The sequence below is a fragment of the Liolophura sinensis genome, chromosome 9, assembly GCF_032854445.1.
Source record: "Liolophura sinensis isolate JHLJ2023 chromosome 9, CUHK_Ljap_v2, whole genome shotgun sequence".
In the NCBI taxonomy this organism is placed as follows: domain Eukaryota; kingdom Metazoa; phylum Mollusca; class Polyplacophora; order Chitonida; family Chitonidae; genus Liolophura; species Liolophura sinensis.
The window spans coordinates 9,978,706-10,002,356 of NC_088303.1; the positions used below are offsets into that span (position 1 = coordinate 9,978,706).

Genomic DNA, 23,651 nt, shown 5'->3' on the forward strand with positions numbered 1-23,651 from the left:
ACAGGTTTCCTTCCGGGTCATCCGGATGTGACGTCACTACAGCCATGTTTTGCAGTGAGTTAGTAAGAATTTCTCGATCAGCTGGATGAAAGACAAAATCTTCGCAGAATAGTCCACAGAAAAAACCTCTGATAGGTTGTCCGCTGTGTCTACAGATACCCCGATCAACGAAGAAACAAAGACATTTTACAATGAGTGAACTAACTCCGGATGAAGTGAGTTTTCAGCTGAAGTATTTGCTTTCCAAAATCCGACGAAGAAACAGAGCTTTCCGTCAAAACAGTATCTCTGAGTGCAACGCCTTGTGTTTTGACGAGTTCTTCAGCGTTTCTGTGTGACGAGCACTGAGTCAAAATGTATAGAAGACATCGGTGGCACAACTTTTGATGTCGGGAATTATTTGCGTTTTAATTTGTACATCTACTGCGAAGAGTTGTGTATCATTCAGTGTATGGTTGTGTTTGTTTACTTTTCTTCAGCTGTATCATTCGGCAGTACTATGGTGACAGTGCTTGGTATCATCAATGATCTATGAATAAGGATGCTTACGAGGGTTCATTAACACTGCTGTTGTTGACAGTTAAGCTTGAATTAGGCCTTAATAACTGTTGCTCCTCTCCTAACAGTGCACTGTTATCAGTGAAGCCAGTTATAAACTAGCCCGGAAAGACTCCAACTCCTTTTCGTACACTGGGCTATTGTCGTTGGAGTCTCGGCTTTCACAGTATTAACTTCGTGCCCAATGAAGGTCCAGGCCGATTTTCTTTGTTATCGAACAAGTCTTCTGCAACTAAAAGACACCAACCTAAAGACCTGCTTTCTGCTCCCACCCGCACCGCCACCATATATCCCTACTGGCTTTAGAATATATTTATTATAGCGGTGAAGGCTTCCACGGTAGATGGTCCTCGGCCGTGACCGCCATGCTGAGCAGCTGCATGTAGACCTACACGCATGTCCTGTTTCGTAGTGGAGCAGTGTGAAGATGGTGGCCATGGCTAAGGAGCGTGTGCTGTGGAAGCCTTCATGCTTTAAATAAATCCATTCCAATGCGAGTAGGGACATGTGGTGGTGGTATAGGTGGGTGCGAAAAGAAGGTTGGTGTCTTTAATTTGCTTGTTAGATAACAAAGAGAATTGACCTGGACCTTCGCTAAGTACAAAATCAATACTGTTAACATCCAGATTCCGACGACACTAGGCCAACCACCCTGCATTTGCGTGTATTAGCTTAGAGCACTTCTGTGTTCAAATACATTTAGGGGCACCACTCCTTCATGTGCCAGAAATGTGGAGTTTTATCCCTGAGTATATGCATTAAGAAAGTGGTTGTTCTTTTGTTATAGATTCGACGGAAGAGGTTGGTTCGGCTGCAGGGGGGCCAGTCACAGAGCAGCACACCGTCAAGTTCTAGTCAGTCATCAGTATCATCCACACATCCTCAGCCAATGGAAACACCCTCATCATCATTAGGGGAAGCACAAGCTACACCCTCTTCACCTCAGTCCAATCAGCTGTCACTACGCAAAACTCCATCCACACCACTGACTCAGGGGCAATCCTTTAAACCAGGTATAACTAACCTATCCAGGATAACAGTACACTGATATAGGTTGTTAGTTTTGTGAATATTTTTGTCCTGAATTCAATTTTGAATAGAATTTAAATTTCATTTTGAAAGACACTTTGCAGATCATATGTGTACGGAATACTTTTTTCCTAGACTTTCTGATGGTAAAAAACAACATTCTCTTCAGAAAATCTAAATGTTATGGGAATGTTACGCTGTACATGTTAATTTTGCATATAAGCTAAATCAGCATAATGTCTTTTACTGAATAATTTCATGATCACCAAGTCTTAAAAGAAGTATACCAAGAACTTTATGTTCCCCAGACTGCAGTCTTTGCATTACTTTGAGTATATGTCCTTCTCTTGCAGCCAGTTTAGCTTTGGATTCCCCAAGATCACAGGACTCACAGAGCATGGATGTAGACACGGATTATTCTGAAAAATTGTAAGTGTGAGAGTTAAATGTATACATATTGCCATGTTTTCCTTGGAGTAGGGTACATTTTCACCTAGTTTTTATGCAAATCATTTTCCTGTTATTTGAGCCCGGACAAGTATGAGTTAATGCAAAAATGTGCCGAAATTTTATTGTTGAGTTACTTATAGTAAAGGATGTAATGTGCCAGATTAATTACATCTATTATCCAGTCTCTCTACATATTGAAATAACCTCCATTCAACATGAGCTTGTTCATGCATGTGGGTATTGTCAAATGTCGGCGTGGCCCCAAAAAACATTTTCTTGTCAGGATGAAAGTATCTAGAGCCACAGACAGAAGCAAATCTTGAAATACGCTTGCTCCAATAAGAGAATGTAATAAACATGCCAAAATTATTGAAGGATTCTATCTCAAAGGTCTGCGTTTGAATATATTATGTATTTATACCATGTATGCTGTAATTTTTTTTAGATCTCAGCAGTCACAAGTGGATGTGGACTCTGGCATCGAAACCATGGAAGTTGATGATGTTGAAGTCCGACCTGCTGAAAGTAAAAGAAAAAGGGTAAGAATTATCATATAATTTATTATCATTTTGAATTTTAAAATCCATGTAGGCTTACAAGTAAAAATGTGGATTATACACTTGTATAATGTTTTTCAATGCATGGTAATACAAACTAACGTTGATACAATTTTATTATGTCAGGTGTGGCATGTAGGTGTTTGTGTATGAGAAGAGATGAGTATTAAGGCAAAGTAATTCATTTTCCACCTCATGTAAAGACAAATGTCATCTCTGTCACTGATCTTTTTCCAGTATAAGCCTCTGCGTTCACAGTACTTCTTGTGTACTCCACAAAACATGTTATGATTAATTATATGAGTGTACTTTGCTACATACCAGGATGTGAGTATCGGATCAGAGGCTACAGAAGAACAGATACTGACCTCTCTGTGCCGGGTGTTTCTGGTAAACTGGCGTGAGCAGAACCAGGAGTCCTTCTATCTACCTGTCCTTGCCCAAGCTGCTCAGTCAGGTGAGCTGCCATTCCTTTCTGTCCTTTTGTGGGATCATTGACGTCTCACTCAACAGTGAGAGGCTATTTTCAATGAGTATTTTTGTTATAACAGTGGCAGAAGCTAAACTGTAGGTTTACATTATGACGTTTCTTGGTTGTGTGCAGAGGGGTTGTGGTTTGTTTTCTCTATACACTTTCTTAGTTCTTCCTTGAGAAATATAAAACATCATTCAAATAAACAAATAAATACAATCTTTTTTTCAAGTATTACTTTAATCAAAGGCGTTTGTTGATGTAATACATGCATTGTATTATAGCTTATTTCAAACTCCTCCTGGCTTTGTTGCTGCTTTAGAGCCGAAAGTTTTTCAGGTAACTGGTGTCCCATAGTCTCTCTTTAGTACACCAATTAACTTAATACTTCTAATGTGTAACTGAGGTAATTTTCATATTTGTCAGATACATTGAATGAATCAGTTATCATTTATTTTCAAATGAATGTACTCCACTGTTTTTTGAAATTCAGCTTAGTCGGTTATTAAAAAGTTTATTTATAGAAAATCATACTCTTGGTTTGAGAATGTACTTGGTGTTGAACTCATGCGAACTAGAAACTGAAAACTTCAGTATAATTTGTTTTGAATTTACTAACTAACTAACTAATTGGTTTATTATCTCAGAGCCAGTGGAATTTCGCGAGTTGATCCAGCAGATCTTGATGGAGGTTTTACACCTGATAGAACAGAGTGAAGATAACCCGCTGTGCTCCTTAAAACTAAGGGTACAAGCGCTATCTCCAATGCCAGGCTATGGCACAGTTCACCCAAGCCCTAAAGGGTAGGTCGTCAGTATGTTAACACATTTGGCAGCTTGTCCTTGATGGTTAATTATCATGGTTATAGGTAAAACAACACTGAATAGTTCAACAGGATGACAGAGAATTACAGGATTGAAAGACATTAAATATCTGCCACAAATGCACGTCACATTCAAACACTTGATTGGAAAAACTTCTCAATAGTCCACATTATTTTTCTGTGTCACAGTATCATTTTTATGAATGCATAGAAAGATATTTTAATAAGCCTGTCATGTAAAGACTTAAACACACCTGAAAACCCCCCAACAAACTGAACTAGATTCCTTTACCTTTGGGTAGTCTTAGTGAGATTCATCTTTTTCCTCCACTGCAGTATTAGCCCGTTGTTATCGCCGCAGCAGCCCCCCAGAGACACAACCAGGGCTTCGGTGCTGCACTGTAAGGAGGTTGACATGGTCACCTATTTGCTGGACTGTTACAGGAGGGTGGCCATTGAGGAGAGAGTGGCACCCAAGGTCTGTCATTGTTGTACTCTGTCTTTAGCATGGCCACATGTCTCAGCTAAGGAGTTAACTCCTGCATCTGTATTTGCTTCTGTGAAGTAGTTTCTCTCATTGTCTCGTAGGTCAAGGAACTGAAATATTATGTTTGTACTGGAAATTTTTAGGGATCCCGTTCTTCCTGAACGGGACCCCTATTGTAACCGTTCTGTTTTTTCTTCTTCTTCTTCCTCTTATTATTATTATTATTTTTTTTTTCTTCACCGACTTTGTTAGCAAGGAAACTCCTACACTGTTCAACATAGAAGTCCCAAATTTTGCTCATATATTCTGGCGGTGAATATCTCAGGATAAATTCTCCATTTTTTTTCTATCTCACGTGGTTCGGCCGCCTTATTGAATTTTGTGTTAAACTTTTAAAAATTTTCTTCTCAAGAACCACTGAACCGATTGTTTTCAAATTTGACATGCAGCTAGAAGGTCACGAGTTACAAAAAGTTTGCAAAAATGGTTGACTTCCGGTCAAAACTCTGGAAGCTCGTCATTGGTCGATGTTGTGACGTCACAATTAGTTCTGAAATGTCAATTGTTCTCAATGTATTCTGATGTATCTTGAGCTGCTGATTCAGAATCTGCTTATATTTTTTTCATATCTGTGTAACTTTTAAAGATATAAGCAAAAAACTAAAAAAAGTTATGTACTTTCAATGACCTGTATCTCGAGAACTATGAGAGCTAGAAATGTGCAACCGGCACCAAACTGTAGCCCGAGACATCAAAGTACAAACTTTGATTTTCGTGTCAGAGTTCGATCCCAGCTTAACCAATTTGTCAGGCGATGAAAATGTTGTGAATTTCAAGGTTTTGAGTAGGCTGCTAGGCGTAGTTGGATGTTCTGATGACAAATCTGGTGGTTTTTTCCTTTCTCCGACACAAGGTTTTGTCGCCAATTGCTATGAAAGTGCGAAAAAGTGCAATTTTTGCCCATATTTGGAGGTCACTTGACACAAAACTACTGCAGCTGTGGAGCTGAAAATGACTGAGTACAAAGGGCTATATGGGTACTGCAGTCGTGCGGAAAATCACGGAAGTGTGTCAATAAATGTGGCAGTTGTAGTGCTTCAAATATTGTCCAAAGGCCGATTTGCTGTATTTGGCACTTTGACGTCCCCATGTTATATGATGCATTTTCAATGCATTTGCGACTAGGATGAACACACGAACATTGTAAGCATGCTACCAGACGTAGGATCTAGGATCTGTTGTTCGCAGATCCATTCTAGTCCATTGAGACCCCATGGAAAGTATGGATGGATTGTGATATTTATTCATACAGTACTATATTGAGGGGAAAAAGTAATTTCTCCCAGCCTGTGTTATATATACTAATTTACAACTATTTTGCATACAAAATATATCTTTTACATGAAACCACATCAAAGAGGGCTTGGCACACTGTTTGAAAGGTGTTGATGTGGTGTATAGCTCACAGGATTTTGATTCACATGCAGGGTATGAATGGATTAAAAGTTACAGTGTGTGAAATCTTAGTGTGACTCTAACTTATATTAATCAAGTGGTTATAGACATACCAGAATTTAAAAACACTAGGTATTTTTCTTCTTGCAGAGGTCGAGTATTCCACCCATGAGTGAGGTGATGTCTCTAGTCAGGAGTCAGTGTGTTACTCATTCTTCACTGGTGCTCCAGGGCCTAGTTACAGTCCCTAGGTAAGTCTATACCAGTGAGGGAGGTGATGTCTGTAGTCAGGAGTCAATGTGTTACTCATTCTTCACTGGTGCTCCAGGGCCTAGTTAGTCCCTAGGTAAATCTATACCAGTGAGGGAGGTGATGTTTGTAGTCAGGAGTCAGTGTGTTACTCATTCTTCACTGGTGCTCCAGGGCCTAGTTACAGTCCCTAGGTAAGTCTATACCAGTGAGGGAGGTGATGTTTGTAGTCAGGAGTCAGTGTGTTACTCATTCTTCACTGGTGCTCCAGGGCCTAGTTACAGTCCCTAGGTAAGTCTAGACCAGTGAGGGAGGTGATGTTTGTAGTCAGGAGTCAGTGTGTGACTCATTCTTCACTGGTGCTCCAGGGCCTAGTTACAGTCCCTTGGTAAATCTAGACCAGTGAGGGAGGTGATGTTTGTAGTCAGGAGTCAGTGTGTTACTCATTCTTCACTGGTGCTCCAGGGCCTAGTTACAGTCCCTAGGTAAGTCTATACCAGTGAGGGAGGTGATGTTTGTAGTCAGGAGTCAGTGTGTTACTCATTCTTCACTGGTGCTCCAGGGCCTAGTTACAGTCCCTAGGTAAGTCTAGACCAGTGAGGGGGGTGATGTCTGTAGTCAGGAGTCAGTGTGTTACTCATTCTTCACTGGTGCTCCAGAGCCTAGTTACAGTTCCTAGGTAAGTCTAGACCAGTGAGGGAGGTGATGTCTGTAGTCAGGAGTCAGTGTGTTACTCATTCTTCACTTGTGCTCCAGGGCATAGTTACAGTCCCTAGGTAAGTCTAGACCAGTGAGGGAGGTGATGTCTGTAGTCAGAAGTCAGCATGTGACTGGCACCTCACTTGTCATTCTGAACTCTAATTTTCCTACTTCTCCAGGGCCTATACAGCAGTCATAATCTAAAGCTAAGATAATGAACAGTTTTTCTTTCTGTTAAAGTGATTTTTTGGCATATACACATTTATGGAAGTACTTGGGTTCCATGATAAGACTAATTCAGCATTTGATCTGAGAACTATCAACCTTGATGGTTGCAGACTCATGAATGACGGGAATTTATAATCGTTTGAGGATATTAGTAGTATGCTTGTGATGAATGACTTAGATTGACATATGTATATATGTATAGTTTACATAGCTACATGTCTTTGTTTATGTTTAGGTCACCAGGCCTGCCTTCTCTCCTATTGCCTAGTTTATTAGCTCACAGTCTTCCCCGGGGCTTCCTGTCTGAGCTGCTACAGACAACGAGTAACGACCAACAGAGTTTCAGCAGGGTAAGGGCATTTGCTAAATGTGCATTACACAGGGCATTAATAATATACAGATAATATCCCATGCCAATTCCTTGTAGTGAACTGATCATATGCTCACGGGGAGGGAGGGATGCTGTGGTCGAGTGTTCAAGATACTTGTTTCTCAATTACTAGAACGCACAAGGTGTGGGTTGAGTCCTGGCTTTGGCCAGGGAATTTGGGGAATCCCCCGTTTCCATTGTTCTCAAGACCTTGGTGACCAGAAGCAAGTTGAGGATGCTCTTTGTGTGGTTTAACAATAAAGTTGGTTGAAAAAAGCTTTCCTCTAATGAGTAAGGTGTAAGTCACAGGTGGGAGAGTATACATTAGTTTGGCATGTTCCTTAGCTGAAAGTTGTTGTGCAATAACTTACCCATTATATAAATATATCTAAAACAGGAAGCTTTCCTGTTGTAGTCCACATTTTCGACAATTTAGATGATTTTTAGGTTTTATCTTTATACCTTCCCCTCAGAAAAAAGATGTATTCCGCTTGTGAAACAACAATTTAAATTGGTATGGCCTAATCATTCATTAATTCCTTTCTGTTTGGTTGTTGTTTACAGGTATTTTCTCCGATCCTTCAGGGCCTGTTACTCAGTATACGAGGGTTGTCTTTTGACACAGATGAGTACAGAGCCCCTCTTACAGTTCTCACTGAGCTCTGTGACATTAAAAGTGCTGGTAATACCAGACCTATATGTAACTTAGTAAGTATTGAGCAGCAGTTGCCCACAGGAGACCATATACTTAAAAATCATATTGCAAAAAAGTTCATACTTTTCTTACTTGTGCAACCTTTTGTTGATAACCATGGTAATTTGTAATATCATGAAACATTGAATATCACTTGCCTAAAATTTAAAAAGCTGGGTCCCGTGGCACAAAGACTATGTAGTATTTGTGTTTTTCACTGACGTTTTTTATTTTTAGCAGTGGTATTGTAGTTCTTATGCAGTATGGCATTAGCAGCTAGATTTTGTCCTTGATAAGAAAGACCACTGAAATGGTTATTAGAACAAAAAAATTGAGTTGTTTAACATTTCAGGAAATGAGTAAAATGCACTTACTGCTTTAAGTCTAGTTTTAAGGAACATGTACTTGAGGATATACTTTTATTGTTTGTTTTCCTTCACTTTAATACATGGTTTTCATAAAGTGAGCCCAAAGACTTGGTGTTATTGGTTCTGTTGTGTGCTGATTCTTTGCTTAGTGGTAAAAGGTGGTGAAACGTTGTACAAGTTTGAAATACAGAAGACATTTAAAATGAAATTAATGCACTTTCTGATCAGGCTTGGCTCTACTAAGGAAGATTTATCTGAGGATTTGTATTCATTCATTTTTATTTGATTGGTGTTTTATTCCTGTGTGAAGAATATTTCACTTACACGGCGACGGCCAGTATAGTGGTGGGAGGAAGACCATCTGCAAGTTACTGTGAGAAGAGAAGAAGAAAGTTTAGACTGAATATAAATGTATCTTCTTTATACATATATCATTTTCAGTGTTTTGTTTGATAAATACTCATGCTTAAGAATACTCATTTCACGTACTGACCAATCTATTTGCTCTTTTACATAGATTGTACAGCTCAAAAATTGGTTGCCATCATCAGTGTCCAATTCTACAGGGATGGAGTTGGAAAAGCTATCATTTCTAGGACCTTTCATTGGACTGTCAGTGTTTGCGGAGGACAATGTGAGTGGTTTAATTCAAGTGATGACTCCAGATCACATGGGGAAAGAGATAATGTTACTTTGTGAATATGTAAAGCTGCTACTGCGAAGTTGAGACATGAAACAGATACCAAGATATGTATTCAAAGTATCCTTCATCAACTTCTCAGAGTAACAGTGTTCAAAAGACATGTTTTTCTACATTCTTTGATTTAAATACTTTATTAATGTGCAGTGTAATGCATGCCTGAAATGGTGGTGGGTTACTGGAGGCACTATGGTTTTGACGTATACAAGAACATTAGCTGAGAGCACCTATAAGATTGATATATGTTTTGTTTGTTACAGATAAGGGTTGTAGACAAGCACTTCTCCAATCACCAACTCACGCCAGACAACAACAAGCTACTGAACCAGTCCTTACAACATGGCCTAGATTTTGCCAGGGTAAGAACGCCTTAACAAGTTCTGCATTGTGTCTTTTGCAAACTGTGGATAAGCCCGAAATTCAGAAATTCTCCAACCTTTTTTCTGTACATCATTCCAATACACTCTGTAATAACATAATTCCCTTTAAATTATCTGTTCATGGTTTCTTTGTGCTCCAGTCATGATTGAAGTCATAATCAGTTATCGTGTTAAGCTGAAACATGATCAAAAAATGTAGGGTGGACGTACTGTGAATGAACTGTATGTGTCGTTGGTTCAGTTCCATGTAGCTCAAGTGTTGTTCTTGCCACATCCGATCGACCCCTGACTGATGCTTTTGCAGGTTTGAATACAGCTATTGTTGGTCCTTTTGAGGTTTGAAGTCCAGAAATTTGTCAGGTATCAGGTAAAGGGTAGTGGGTTACTCCTGGTTCCCCTGTCCTGCACCAATACCTCGCTTGGCGTTCAGCGCAAAGGGGATAGTGCAATGACTGGTTGACCTGTGTCAGTATAATGGCTCAGGTGGGGCGGCTCACTTCCCTTCAGTAAGGTGTCTCGGTGAAGCAGCACTAGATAAAAGAGCTGTGGAAATCCGTCCTGCATCAAGGAGGCACATTACATGCACTCTAAGGATTCCTTTGTAGTCATATGACTGAAAAAATTGCTGAGTAGAGCGTTAAACCCCAAGCACTCACTAACTCACTCCTGCACCAATAAACCTAAGTGGTGTCATATGTGTGAAAAATTGTTGAAAGCAAGAAGCTACTGCTGGAAGTTATAGAACAATCGAATAATCAATTTAAATCAAATAAACTGACAGTTTCCTTTGTATTGTAAAGATTTGGAATATCTCAATTAGACGACACTCTACAGGCTTATATGTATGTTTCAGAATGAGCTGTTTAAGATTGTCCACGCCATCCTTGTGAACTCGGAGACCAGAGATGCTGCCATCGGCTTCATCGGAGCTGTGATCAGACGCAATGTCAAACGATCTCAAATACAGGTAAACAGTTTGCACCATCATAAAACACTTCAGCTTTATTCCACAAAACATTTTTTTGTGAAGTTTACACAGATGCAAACATTCACACTGAAATGCAGCTTTTTGTGGGAATATTACTTATGCCATTACATGTAGTTTAATATTTGACTGGTCAGGTGACTTATTTTGTGGTGTGGATTATTACACCTTAGTGTATTGATGCCTTGTTTATTTCAGGTTGATGAAAGGCTTGTGTCAGGGGATGGTTTTATGTTGAACTTTCTCACCGTGCTACAGATGCTGACCCTCAAAGTCAAACTGGATAAGGTAAGGCTTTCCATATAAAGAGTTGTCTAGTCGTGCATGTGTTTACCCAGATAAAAAGTAGTTTGATATGAATATCTCGTTTTTCAACAGGTGCTTATCTGGTTTGTGCACAGATTTTTTTTTTAGTCTTACCTTGGCGCATGAGAAACTGTCTCGGCAAATTCATGTGAAATTGGGTTGATCCTTGCTGAGCCTGTTGTGGTGAGATTTTGTTCAGACAGACCTCTTTTGGTCAGTTATTTTTTTCATTGGTCAGACTAGTTTTCGTGGATCGGACCTGTTTTGGTTTGTCGGATCTGTTTGGGTTGGTGAGACCTGTTTGTTAGGCAGACTTTTTGGGGTTGGTCAGATCCATTTTGGTTGATCAGATCTGGTTTGGTTGATCAGAGCTGGTTTGGTCAGACATATTCATCCTAGTGAATCCACAAACACAAGAGAGAACAACCATGGAAAGGTGAAAAATAACACAGAAATATGTTGTTCAATACAGTAAAACTTTTGCTATATACTGCATGTGCTATGATTGCAGGTAGACAAGTATTACCTGTTCCACCCCAAGGCCAAAACTGAGACAAAAGGGGACTCCAGATTGAAGCTTAGCTCGCAGGAGGCCGAGGAATGGGCCGAAGGACTGAGTGAGTAGTCTCCCCTTATGTGCTCTTGAAATTTCAAAATTTACATTTTACATTTTTTAGAAGCACCTGCTTAGTTTTAAGTTATATTTGTGTTCAGAGCATCCACTTACTCATCAATTCTTTTATTTGTGTTTATTACATAATAGCATTTAACAGTTTAAATAATGTGTTTTTAGTGACAACTTCAAGTGTAACATAGTTGAATTAATGCCAACTCAAGTCATTGGTTTACACACAACTGTAAACACTGCTGTGTTACACACCACTGTAAACTTTACTCCTGTATCTGCTTTTCTGTTTAGAAAATTCTGAGAAACCTCCCTGGCAGGAGCCCAAATTTCCCACCGAGATTTTCTTTCTCACCCTCCACTGTCATCACATATCCATATTACCCATGACGAGGAAGTATCAGCGCCGATTGCGGGCCATTCGAGATCTGAACCGTATGATAGAGGAACTGGAGGGTGTGGAGTCTCAGTGGAAACTCTTACCCATGGCAACACGAAACAGAGAACTTCTCAAACGATGGAAATCACAATCTCAGGTCCGCTTAAAAAGTCTATTACCATTCTCTTGCAGCTTGGTTTGGAGATTTTCTTTTCAGGCCGGTGTCGTGTATCTTTGTACATGTACATGTATTTCCCACTGAAAACGATCTAACCATACAGAGCCTCAATATGGATAGAGCACAATAAAATCAGGGGGATGTTCCATCTTTGATGCTCCGTATGCATATTAATTACAGTAAATGACAAAATTCACGGCTTAGTCTCTTGTGTTGTGTAATGAAGCTCAAGTTTAGCATATATGTCACTAAAGCACAATGAAATGAGGGGGATGCCCCCTCTTTGGTGCTTTGTGTGCATATTAATTACACGTCTTTTTTTATTTTTTTTTTTTATTATTTATTAGAATCCATGCTAAATTTAGTTTCAGTGCTGCTAATGAGCTGAAGTTCGGCTTTCATGTGTCCACTCCAGGCATGGTGTTTGGTAGCCATGCTACCATTCATTTGGTTGGTGTTTTCCACTGTACTCAAGAGCAAAAATCTCAAAGGTTTATGTAAAATCACTGCCCTCTCACAAGTTGTCTGCAGACATGATTTTTTTCCGCTTTTTAGCGGAATTCCGCTTTTTCTTTGTTCAGTTTCGATTAATTTACCTGTTTTCCGCAGAATTTTCTAGCTTCCGGGGCCTACGCGGCCTCTGGACCCCGGACTTTTTGGGCTATGATAGTAAATTTCAGCTATTTTCTTGGTTCACCACAATCATGTCTGTGTCTGGCTACCTCTTGACTCCTGCGAAACACCATGACCTTAATACTATGTGTTTACAGAGACTACAGAAGAGTAAGCTGTGTGCAGATGCAGGTCTGCTCGATGAGACAATGCTTCGCCGCTCTCTACAGTTCTATGGGATGGCTGCAGAGTTCCTGCTTCAGGCTGCCGACCCACAGTCACATGGGTAAGTCTTCCACAGGAGAGTTGTGAAGAATTAGTTGGTGTCATGTGGTATAGTGATGTCAATTCATTGAACAATTTGCATTTCACAGTGAATATCCTAGAAGTGGGCCCAAAGTGCTGTGATCCTAATCCACAGTCACATGGGAATTAATGTCATCTACAGTGGTCAGTTAATCCGTTCTGTTAAGTACTCCTGTACTAGTCTACAAGATTTCACAGTCGATTTGGTGTGCTTTTGGACAAGGGTTGTTATTGGTCTCTTGATGAACTATGAAGTTTCATATGTCCAGTGTTACTGCACTGTTCAATTGCTTACTAGCCCTCATGTACACCTGGGCCCAGTTTCACAAAGCAGCGTACAGCATTTTTTTTTACCGTGCATTTGCCCTACATTGTTTTGTACGTCACTAATACCATCATTGTACATGCACGACATCTTTGTGAAACTGGGCCCCAAAGTTTTTCTCTCGCTTCAGTGGTTATTTGTACTAATTCCCCTGTTTGCTTCAGGGCCTGTCTACCATTGCCTAGTGATATTCCCCAAGCCTTTGCTGCCTATCCTGATTTCTACCTTGAGGACATTGCAGACTTCCTACTATTTACATTACAGTGAGTGAAGAACAAGTACCTACCTGTTAGTTATTAATGTTGTGCTATGGCCAGTGATGGTAGAATGTTGCTGTTCCATGAGAAGTGACCAAGAACTTCAACTCTTATTCTGTTTTTGCCAAAGCTTGACAACGTTCCTTATCATCATAATAAATGTGACAATACCACTCAGGTGTCGAGAGTGAAGGTTAGCCAATTAGCCTGCTTCATAAAAAAATATAAATGTTTGTGTAGAGTACTATGTGAGGTAACAGATGGTTGCTTATTTGCCATCAAGAGACAGAGATGGTGTGAAGAAAAGGGCCGTTAATCTGCAACTGGCAAGGTATAGTAACCTGTAATTGGTTGAATCTTGTGCTTTTTGTGTATTCCATTTTAGATATGGCCATTGTTACTCCTAAGCCCTTAGGGCCTTTTAGATTTTTCCTTTCATTAACTTGCCTATTTATCAGCAATTTTTTGTGACTGCTGTAATTGTTCTACATGTATCCCTGGAACTATTGAAAGACATAAATGGAGTTTTGCTGAGATAGTCATAAAAATCTGAAGTGTCATTAGACATCTAAATGATTGATCTATCTTTGAGCATGGTGGAAAAACGTCATGAAAGCAAGTAAATCAGATCTATCTCATCTAGGTCCTTTTCGTCATAACTTGGCTCGGACGTACTTTGTGATTTTCTAAGCTTTCTTCTCATGCTGTTGGCGTTATTGTCAGGTTCATGCCTCAGGTTCTGGATGACCCTAGCATGAAGCACATCATGACACTGCTGGTGGTGTTTGTGTGCAGTCCACAATACATCAGTAACCCCTACCTGGTGGCCAAGTTGGTGGAGGTCATCTTTGTCTTCAATCCGGCCATCCAACCGCGGGCGGAGAAGCTCAGTCAGATGCTCCTTACCCACCCGCTAGCTATGCAGAGCTTAGTGCCTGCTCTCATGCAATTTTATACAGGTAAGTTCAGAGATCAGAGATTACACGTTAGGTACACAGTTGTACTGCGTGACTATTTCATGAAATTTTCTGTGTACGTATTATGCATAATTTGTGTGACATTCAGGTTGAGGAAAAATTGCATTTAAGGAAAAAAAGAGCATGAAATTCATACTTTTAGAAGCATGGATATTGAAAACAGTTTTTAAAAGCTGAAATAGCTTAAGTTTTGTAAAACTGGGTTTCCCTTCTAACGAAAGACCTTGTACATATTTTGTGATATTTGTGATACTTGAAATTTCTGATGTTTCTGTTGTTGCAATAGTGTAATAGTGCAGAACTTATTTCCTGTTTTGATGTTATTTGTTCGTAGGTTATGCTGAGATGTCAGGCTAGTCTTCATGAAATAGAAAACCTGGAAATGCATGATAATGTCCATAACATCTTTCAAGTGTCCAGTACATCTGGTGCATTGGAAATGTTTTTTATGCTTTGGTGATAATTTCTCACTCATCACATGCACCTTGGGTGATAGTGTTGCATTTTGTTTGTGCAGATATAGAGACAACTGGTGCTAGCAGTGAATTTTATGACAAATTCACCATCCGGTATCATATCAGCATTATCTTCAAGACTCTCTGGAGCATGCCTTCCCACCAAGCCAAAATCATTGAAGAAGCCAGGTAAGGAGCTACATGTACGTGGCTGAGCGCTGTGAGTGACAAGCTCACTTATCATGCTCGGCACAGTTTGAGCACTATGAGTGGGACAGACATCTTGTCAAGCTCACCTATTAAGCTTGGCACAGTTTGAGCACTGTGAGTGGCACAGACATCTTGTCAAGCTCACCTATTAAGCTTGGCACAGTTTGAGCACTGTGAGTGGCACAGACATCTTGTCAAGCTCACCTGTCAAGCTTGGCACAGTTTGAGCACTATGAGTGTCACAGACGTCTTGTCAAGCTCATCTATCAAGCTTGGCACAGTTTGAGCACTGTGAGTGTCACAGACATCTTGTCAAGCTCACCTGTCAAGCTTGGCACAGTTTGAGCACTGTGAGTGTCACAGACGTCTTGTCAAGCTCACCTATCAAGCTTGGCACAGTTTGAGCACTGTGAGTGGCACAGACATCTTGTCAAGCTCACCTATCAAGCTTGGCACAGTTTGAGCACTATGAGTGACACAGACATCTTGTCAAGCTCACTTATCAAGCTTGGCACAGTTTGAGCACTATGAGTGTCACAGACGTCTTGTCAAGCTCACCTATTAAGCTTGGCACAGTTTGAGCACTGTGAGTGGCACAGACATCTTGTCAAGCTCACCTGTCAAGCTTGGCACAGTTTGAGCACTGTGAGTGGCACAGACATCTTGTCCAGCTCACCTATCAAGCTTGGCACAGTTTGAGCACTATGAGTGACACAGACATCTTGTCAAGCTCACCTATCAAGCTTGGCACAGTTTGAGCACTGTGAGTGGCACAGACATCTTGTCAAGCTCACCTATTAAGCTTGGCACAGTTTGAGCACTATGAGTGACACAGACATCTTGTCAAGCTCACCTATCAAGCTTGGCACAGTTTGAGCACTGTGAGTGGCACAGACATCTTGTCAAGCTCACCTATCAAGCTTGGCACAGTTTGAGCACTATGAGTGTCACAGACGTCTTGTCAAGCTCACCTATCAAGCTTGGCACAGTTTGAGCACTGTGAGTGGCACAGACATCTTGTCAAGCTCACCTGTCAAGCTTGGCACAGTTTGAGCACTATGAGTGACACAGACATCTTGCCAAGCTCACTTATCAAACTTGATACAGTTTTAGTACAATGAGTAACTCAGATATCATCATCATGTCAAATTCATGAAATGTCAAGCTCAGCACAGTCATTTTCTTTGAGTTCATAATATTACTTACTCTGATGCAGGTGTGCATAGGTTATGCTGAGATGTCAGGCTAGTCTTTTTGAAATAGTAAACCTGGAAATACATGATAATGTCCATAACATCTTTCAAGTGTCCAGTACATTTGATGTGTTGGAAATGTAAGCATGAGAGGAAAGGATAATGCTGTTTCGATGATCCTGAAAATTTAGTTTCAAATTCCCAGATTGATACAGTATAGCATATTCCTGCTGCCCTATTTCTGGCTTCATGTTAGAATGTCAGTAAATTTATATGCCATTGTTTCCACCTTCCATTGACCTGAGCATTGCAATAGACTGAAATATTGTTGAATACAGTGTACAGTCATGAGAAAATACATGAAAACAATGTAGACAAACTTCACAATGGATTTTGGTCCACAAGTCGAAGATTTAAATGTTCTAAGGTTAAGACTTCTCCATAACATTCTGTGCTAATTTTATTTTATGAGTGATACTCATGCTTAAATGTAGCTACAAAGAAATGGCAGTAAATGTCACAGCATGAAGAAAAAAGATCAGGAGCAAGTCAGTGTTATAATTTTGTGAAAAATGTTAGATACAATTTACGGCTATAAACAGCCGTAAACAGAGGAAAGTAATTTGCATTAAGTCTCTACCTGATGCCATGGTGACCTGTCTTTATTTCCAGTAATGGGAAACAGTTTGTGAAGTTTGTGAACATGTTGATGAATGACACAACTTTTCTCCTGGATGAGAGTTTGGATTGTCTGAAGAGGATTCATGAAGCCCAGGAACTGATGGATGGCTCAAACAGCCAGTCCTGGGTGAGCAGCACTCACTTAACTTGTAGTGTTCTTATCAGGGCTGTGTAATGTTACTGGTAGTAAGACATCAAATCTTAATAATATTACCTGAAGGACAAACTCTTTTTATGAAAACCCTCTGAAACCAGTACACTGTTTAGTGCATGGACTTACCCTGCCACAAGAAGACACAGTACACACTCTTCCTCATCATTTGGGTAAAAAGTTGTTAAGTACAACTTCAAACACCAGGAATGCAGACATATTATCTTCTGTCTGCTGAAAGATGATAAATCAAATCTGAAGTTCATTTTGTGATAACTAGCCAGCTTCACTGAGGGCTACATTTCGCAGTGTTTTAGTAGTAAGGACAGACATTAGTGAACAGCATCTCACTTTGTGGACTGTAGCACTGCATGTATTTGCTGTGTTTGATGGAAGACAGCTGTTTAATTGTTTTTTTTGGTGGCGTTTTGTGTAGGATCAGCTGCAGACTCACCAACGACAGCTGGCCATGGATGAGCGACAGTGTCGATCTTACCTCACTCTTGCCACGGAAACTGTCGACATGTTTCACTACCTGACTGAGAAAATAAAACAGCCTTTCTTTAGCCCGGTAGGTGTTTGAAATAGTTTATTGATATATTCATGATTCAGTTATTTGCTGTTGAGATTCATTGTGTAGCATTTGATCAAATTTTGTATTGAGAATTATTGAGCTCCATTGTGTACTTTCAGATCAAATTTATTTTGAGCATTACGTTTCCTGGAGATGAAAGTGCGTTGATATAATCTTGTCTAATCTTTATTAATCACGTGATTTACGTGGTTTCGTCATATTTTAATGAGCAAGAACATTCTTGAGATTCTCTCTTCATATGACTGAAAGATTGTTAAGTACGACGTTAAACCCCAGGCACTCACTCATTCTTAGGATTCAGTTTTTTAGTACTTCATGTTTATGCATACTAAATGCTCTGTTGACTTGTGCAGACTTATCTGAAATGAAGGATTCACTTCAGATTTTTCTGTTCACAATTCTTCGATTCACATGCATGATCTGGTCGCTGAAATGACTTAAGTAAACATACATGCATATACTTTGTTGTTGCCTGCCTTCTAGCGTAAATAGTTATCTTTGACTTATTTGTTTGTGTTTTACATGATGTGATATTATCCACAGGCCCTAGCTGATCGCCTAGCAGCCATGTTGAACTTCAACCTCCAGCAGCTGTGTGGGCCCAAATGTAAAAATCTCAAAGTGAAAACTCCCGAAAAGTACTTCTGGGAGCCGAAAAAAATGCTCAACTCGCTGACAGATATATATCTGCACTTGGACTGTGATGAGTTTGCCAAAGCCATTGCCAATGATGAGGTGAGATTCAAAGTACATTTCACATCTTTTGAAAAGCCAAAATAGAAAAACTCAGTTGCAGGAAAACAATCAGAGGCAGGGAAATACTGACCAACCTGAATAAACGGCTAGCTTTTACTGGGCACTTAATGCCCAGGTTATTAGACTGTCCAGAGGTTTTCATGATATATGCATGTAGTATGCACAATATAATGCTCTAAGATTTCTTTGTTATTATAACAGCTCATTTATGTTCATTTACATTATTTAATGGCAATTATTTCCAGCTCTCTCTCAGCCAAAGCATTGTTCAAGTTCGGCTGAAGCTTAAAGTCAGGATGTTTGTCAGTGAAAAGCAGAGCCTTACTGTGTATTTCCTTCATGCTTAAGCCTAACTGCTGTACTGTGAGTGAAAAAGATGGTGCATTGAGCAGACATGATCTGTTATAATTCAGTACAGTTATCGTATGTGTGAGAGCCTGATGTCTGAGCATGAAGTTAACTACCAGTGCTACAAGCACATGTAAGTAATGCCTGGTATGGATTTGGTATTGTGTTTCAGCGTTCATATCGTAAGGAACTGTTTGACGATGCCATATCACGCATGGTAAAGGCCTGTATTAAGACAGACACGGAGATAGAACAGTTTCGACATCTTCAGGAAAAAGTAGAGAAGCTTGTCCTTGCTCACAGACAGGAGGAAATGGACTTTGGGGAAATTCCTGATGAGTTCAAAGGTATGGTGACATACATGGTTTTCTGCCTGGTTACAGGGTTTTTGAAACATTTCTTCAATTACAAGCAATAAAGTTTTATGAGGTTTAGCATCTTCTTTGGTCCTTTAATATGGATTTCTGTAGTTAGGTCTGGTGACATTTTCCTGCCAAAAGTAGCCACTAACTGCTGTATATGTATTGAATACATTTCATGATATATAACTGAAATTTTAACATAGTTGTTTTTGTTCAAATTAAAAAAAAATTTTTTTCCTTTTCCCTTGGCCTGGATGGTTGAAAGGTTTTGCTGTGGTCAGGTCTGTCCACCATTTCTTAAAAAACTTCCTTAAAAAACACTGATGTTATATGGGCAATTATGCGAACACATTTGTGTCTAAGCATTGAAAAGAGCGGTTTATGAGCTGAGAAGATTTTGGTACAGACCCTCATGACTATATTGTTGGTATTTTATTTGTCAGATCCACTGATGGACACGCTGATGAGTGACCCTGTGATTCTGCCCAGCGGGAATGTGATGGAGCGAGCGGTCATCTCGCGCCACCTCCTTAACTCGCAGACTGACCCCTTCAACAGACAACCCCTGACAGAGGAACAGCTGGTGCCAGGTAATCTTTGTCAGGTTACATATGACATGCCCTAAAGAGGCCTATCATTTCCAAATGAGTCAGATTTGATGCCTGCCAAATGTAGTACCTGGAGCCTTGTTTCCTGATAAATTATAGGCAGTTCTACCCCTCTGTTAGTTGCGGGCCGTGTGCAGATGTACATATTAACGAGAGATGACCTTTCAAACAACATTGAGTGTGGCACGCAACACACCAGCTGGTACGTTTACGTCACAGAGTAATATCATTTCATGCTGTTAATGTCTACAGATATACAAATTTAAGTTTGTTTACTTGTTAGATTTGCTTTTGTGATATATAAATGTGAACTATCAGAATTTCCTTCAGTGATGAAAGTGTCATTTTGCACAGTTTATAGATATCGCTTTTGTTTATTACATTTTTTATATTTTATACCTATAAACGACTCCATCATGTTGAAAAAGAAACATTTGTTTCAAGACTTTCCCGTCTGAGCTCTGTGGTATATGGTCGTAATACATGTACAGTAAACTGTTACATTCCACGCCACGCAACAGTAAGACATTACGTCATACATAGGCAGCTTTGACGTATTTAGGTGAACTGCCATAGTCTAAGCTTCCCGTTAATTGGTCTAAAATGCATGAACTCTGTGGAGGGAGTAAAACAGAATTGCAGCTTAAAATATACAGTTTTTGCCATATTTTCTTCAATTTTTGGGGTAGAATAGATTTTAACACTTTCGTCTTCGTGTTTGTTGGTTTACCTGATACTGCTGAACCTTGTCTCGTACCTCGTCAAATCCCTTGAATGTGCAGGATTTGACTGGGTACGAAACAAGGTTCAGCGGTATGGGATTACACAACAAACACCACTACAGCAGTGTTAAACCCTTAGGTAAACGTTCTGCATTCTTGGAATACAGAATAGCTGAACATTTTGGGTGTCAGCATGTATTCTTTAATGCTTACAGTCATATAAAATGAGTTTGACCATAGTTTTCAACATGCATGAGCGAATTCCCTGAACTTGATTTTTCTGACTGAGGGATGTCTTATTCATATTTTCATTGGTAGCCATGTATTTTAACTCAGTGTTTACCTTGTAAATCACTTTTCTGTTGTTTGTTACAGCTGTGGACATAAAGAGTCGAATCCAAGCCTGGATCAAGGAAAAGCAGGATCAAGCCAGGCAGAGATCTTCCTGAGACCTAGCCCACCAGGCCCCAGAACAATTGTTTGGAGAGGAGTTCTGTTCATCAGAAGTGTTCCCATCATCGTCATCGTTTGTCCACTTTTCCCCAAGGGAATCTATGGCCCATCTGACTCCTTGTGACTCTGAACACTGGGCTTGTGGTTCAAAACTTCACCAGTCTTGTATTCCTTCATTCAGGGGAATTTTGTGTGGAGTTTTCCTCCAGAGTACTCCAGTTTCAACAGTGCTTTCAATTGCTACTCATTGTTTATGCCATGCCTAATTGAGCTTTCCAGCATGATGGTCATGTGACATTCATGCAGAACTAATACTTGGCAGAACACTTGGCCGTACAGTCAGCCCTCGGGTTGAAATGGTTTGCTCTGTGGTGTAATTTATTCTGATACCTGACGATGTCATTTTGCATTTTTGTGTCAAGGGCTGGTGTGTTATGACAAGAGGGCAGGAGGGGGAATTGAACACACACTCGCCTGCACTCCAGTCCAGAATTGGTGTACAGAATAGAAAAGAAAATATACTTGACTTGAGAAAAAGAAAAAAAAAATGAAACAAGAAATTAAAAAACAACTAACCTAAAGTATTCATATTGTTTCATTGATTTTGTGGTACATGTGTATTATGTATTACATAATGAGTAACACAGTTCCCCGAAGGCCATAGAAAGCATTTTCGTGTAAATTTGTGTGCCAGTTTTAACTTTATGTTTGGAAAGATCAGGTCAGTTTTTATGCTCTTGAAGATTTTTTGGGCTTGAATTCCATGGAAGCGATATTAATACTGAACAGTTGCTTTCATAAATATTCATAAGTGACAAACATGGTGTCCAGAAATTTTTATAGATGCTTGTTGTTTGCTTGTAACAAAACGACAGAATTTTTAGATGTATTGAGTTAATGTTAGTCATGAAGTGGTTTCAGTTTACCGGTTTAACAAATGTAAGAGCAGCATTACGTAAATTGGAATTATACAGTTGAGTGCAGTAAACAAGAGGCTTGTTTTGTCAGTCCAAATAGGTCCCTTTCTTGATGATATCTAAAGTCATTGTAATGATTCTGCCACATTGATGTAGTATGGGGGATCTTAGAGAGAGTTTTAGGGTGCAGCTCTCCGGTTTCAGGACCTATCAATACTGTGACTGCCACAGTATATTGATTATACTTTGTGATGTGCTTCAGCTGTTCATAAACCTAATCTCTCTGCCTTATGACAAGAAAACAGCAGGGTGTTTATTAGTCTTACAAGCCAATTTGATATTTGTTCTCTAGATGGTTTCCTTTAATGGAAATAGAGACGATTATTAGGGCCAATAAATGTGCATTGTGAAGCATACACACGTTAGTGTACCCAAGTAACCAGCCAGTCCAAGGACAATTTACATGTAGGTCCGTAAACTTTGAAATGTTAAGGGATGAACGAAATTTGGTTCACAATAGCAACGCAAAATGCAAAGTAATCTGAAACATTAAAATCATATGTTTTAATGGTCTGAAGTTTACACACACACACATATATATATATATATATATTAGGAAAACAAAACATTTTATTATTTCATATTCTGCTTTTAGTTAGAATCTCCAAACGGTGCATTTACACAATTGTATCCACATCACAATACTGCCAAGGATTGTTTGGAAGAAATGGCAAACTGATGCCAGACAGGTAACCGGTATCTCATTACATTTAGAGATCAGGTTAAAAAGCATTGTTCGCCAAATTCAAAGAAAAAAAAAGACTTGTTACAATTAACACCTTGTCTGTTGAATTTAGTTTAACGTACAAAACATTCTTGTGTAGAAATTAGCGTACATGTGAATATCTCGGTAATAGGTGCATTGGCTGCTTTAACAGTTAGTAACTTGTTACCGCTTGCCTGATAGTTCTGTGAAGGACAGGAAACGCATATATAGTTGCCTCCGGTCAACTCCTAAATTGTGAGGGGTATTGAAGGACAGTGTTGAAGGACAAGGTTATTTCACCTCGTACCCGCTTATAGTAGTAATCTATCCCTTAAGTACTAATAGAATTGCATCTTTGGTAGTTTTCATTGTGTTAGCCAAACTAAATAAAACATGTGTCATGATAACAGTTTGTCATAACTAAGGGAAACTTTCAAGTACTAATGAATAGATAGATGTCCATTAATGTTGAAAAATTATCCTTTAATGTGGAAATAGTCATACTATAGATGAAAAAGGGTTGCATTTCGCATGGATCTTTTTTATGGTTCAACACAGAGAGCATCTTTTGAGAAAACGGAACTTTATAATACAAAAAAATAAAAATAAAAATGACGACAAAGACGGGCTACCTTTTGCAGAGCATTCAGCAGATGTGTTTGAAGGTTTGATATAGAATTTTTTCTTAATATTACGTGAGATTCAAGTCGTGGCTCTTGTATTATTATTATTATTATTTTTTTTTTTTTTTTTTTTTGTCGCCATCTGGTGTGATTGGTTTGGACGTATATTTTACTGGTGTAACAGAACGGATTATGTGTAGAAGTTAAATCTTGTTTTGTCTGCTAATGTGTTTAGGGGGTTAGCATAAATAGTCATGGTGTAATCCAGAGTGTATATGATGAGGAGGAGGAGGAAGACGAGACCCTCCCCGCTCAGTGCATTAAGTTATAAAATCTATATA

The 23,651-nt window shown here is 39.4% G+C and overlaps 1 protein-coding gene across 1 annotated transcript; it reads left to right on the forward strand.

Moving 5' to 3' along the window:
• Positions 1-60: 60 nt before the first annotated feature.
• Positions 61-22,521, forward strand: LOC135475182 (ubiquitin conjugation factor E4 B-like). Its single transcript, XM_064754973.1, has 26 exons — positions 61-215; positions 1,346-1,571; positions 1,941-2,016; positions 2,483-2,576; positions 2,919-3,051; positions 3,714-3,870; positions 4,227-4,368; positions 5,983-6,083; positions 7,244-7,358; positions 7,943-8,086; positions 8,958-9,074; positions 9,401-9,499; positions 10,374-10,487; positions 10,704-10,793; positions 11,323-11,428; positions 11,731-11,972; positions 12,764-12,891; positions 13,401-13,499; positions 14,217-14,452; positions 14,988-15,114; positions 17,001-17,136; positions 17,597-17,731; positions 18,299-18,490; positions 19,032-19,206; positions 19,665-19,811; positions 20,927-22,521. The coding sequence occupies exons 1-26, from the start codon at positions 192-194 to the stop codon at positions 20,998-21,000; spliced, it is 3,429 nt and encodes a 1,142-aa protein (XP_064611043.1). The 5' UTR covers positions 61-191; the 3' UTR covers positions 21,001-22,521.
• Positions 22,522-23,651: the final 1,130 nt, after the last annotated feature.

Excerpts from the sequence above, each read along its gene's own strand:
- LOC135475182 (XM_064754973.1), top strand. The coding sequence starts at position 192 with ATGAGTGAACTAACTCCGGATGAA. Across the intron at positions 1,572-1,940 it reads GGGGCAATCCTTTAAACCAG|CCAGTTTAGCTTTGGATTCC; the intron begins GTATAACTAACC and ends CTTCTCTTGCAG. Across the intron at positions 10,794-11,322 it reads TCAAAGTCAAACTGGATAAG|GTAGACAAGTATTACCTGTT; the intron begins GTAAGGCTTTCC and ends CTATGATTGCAG.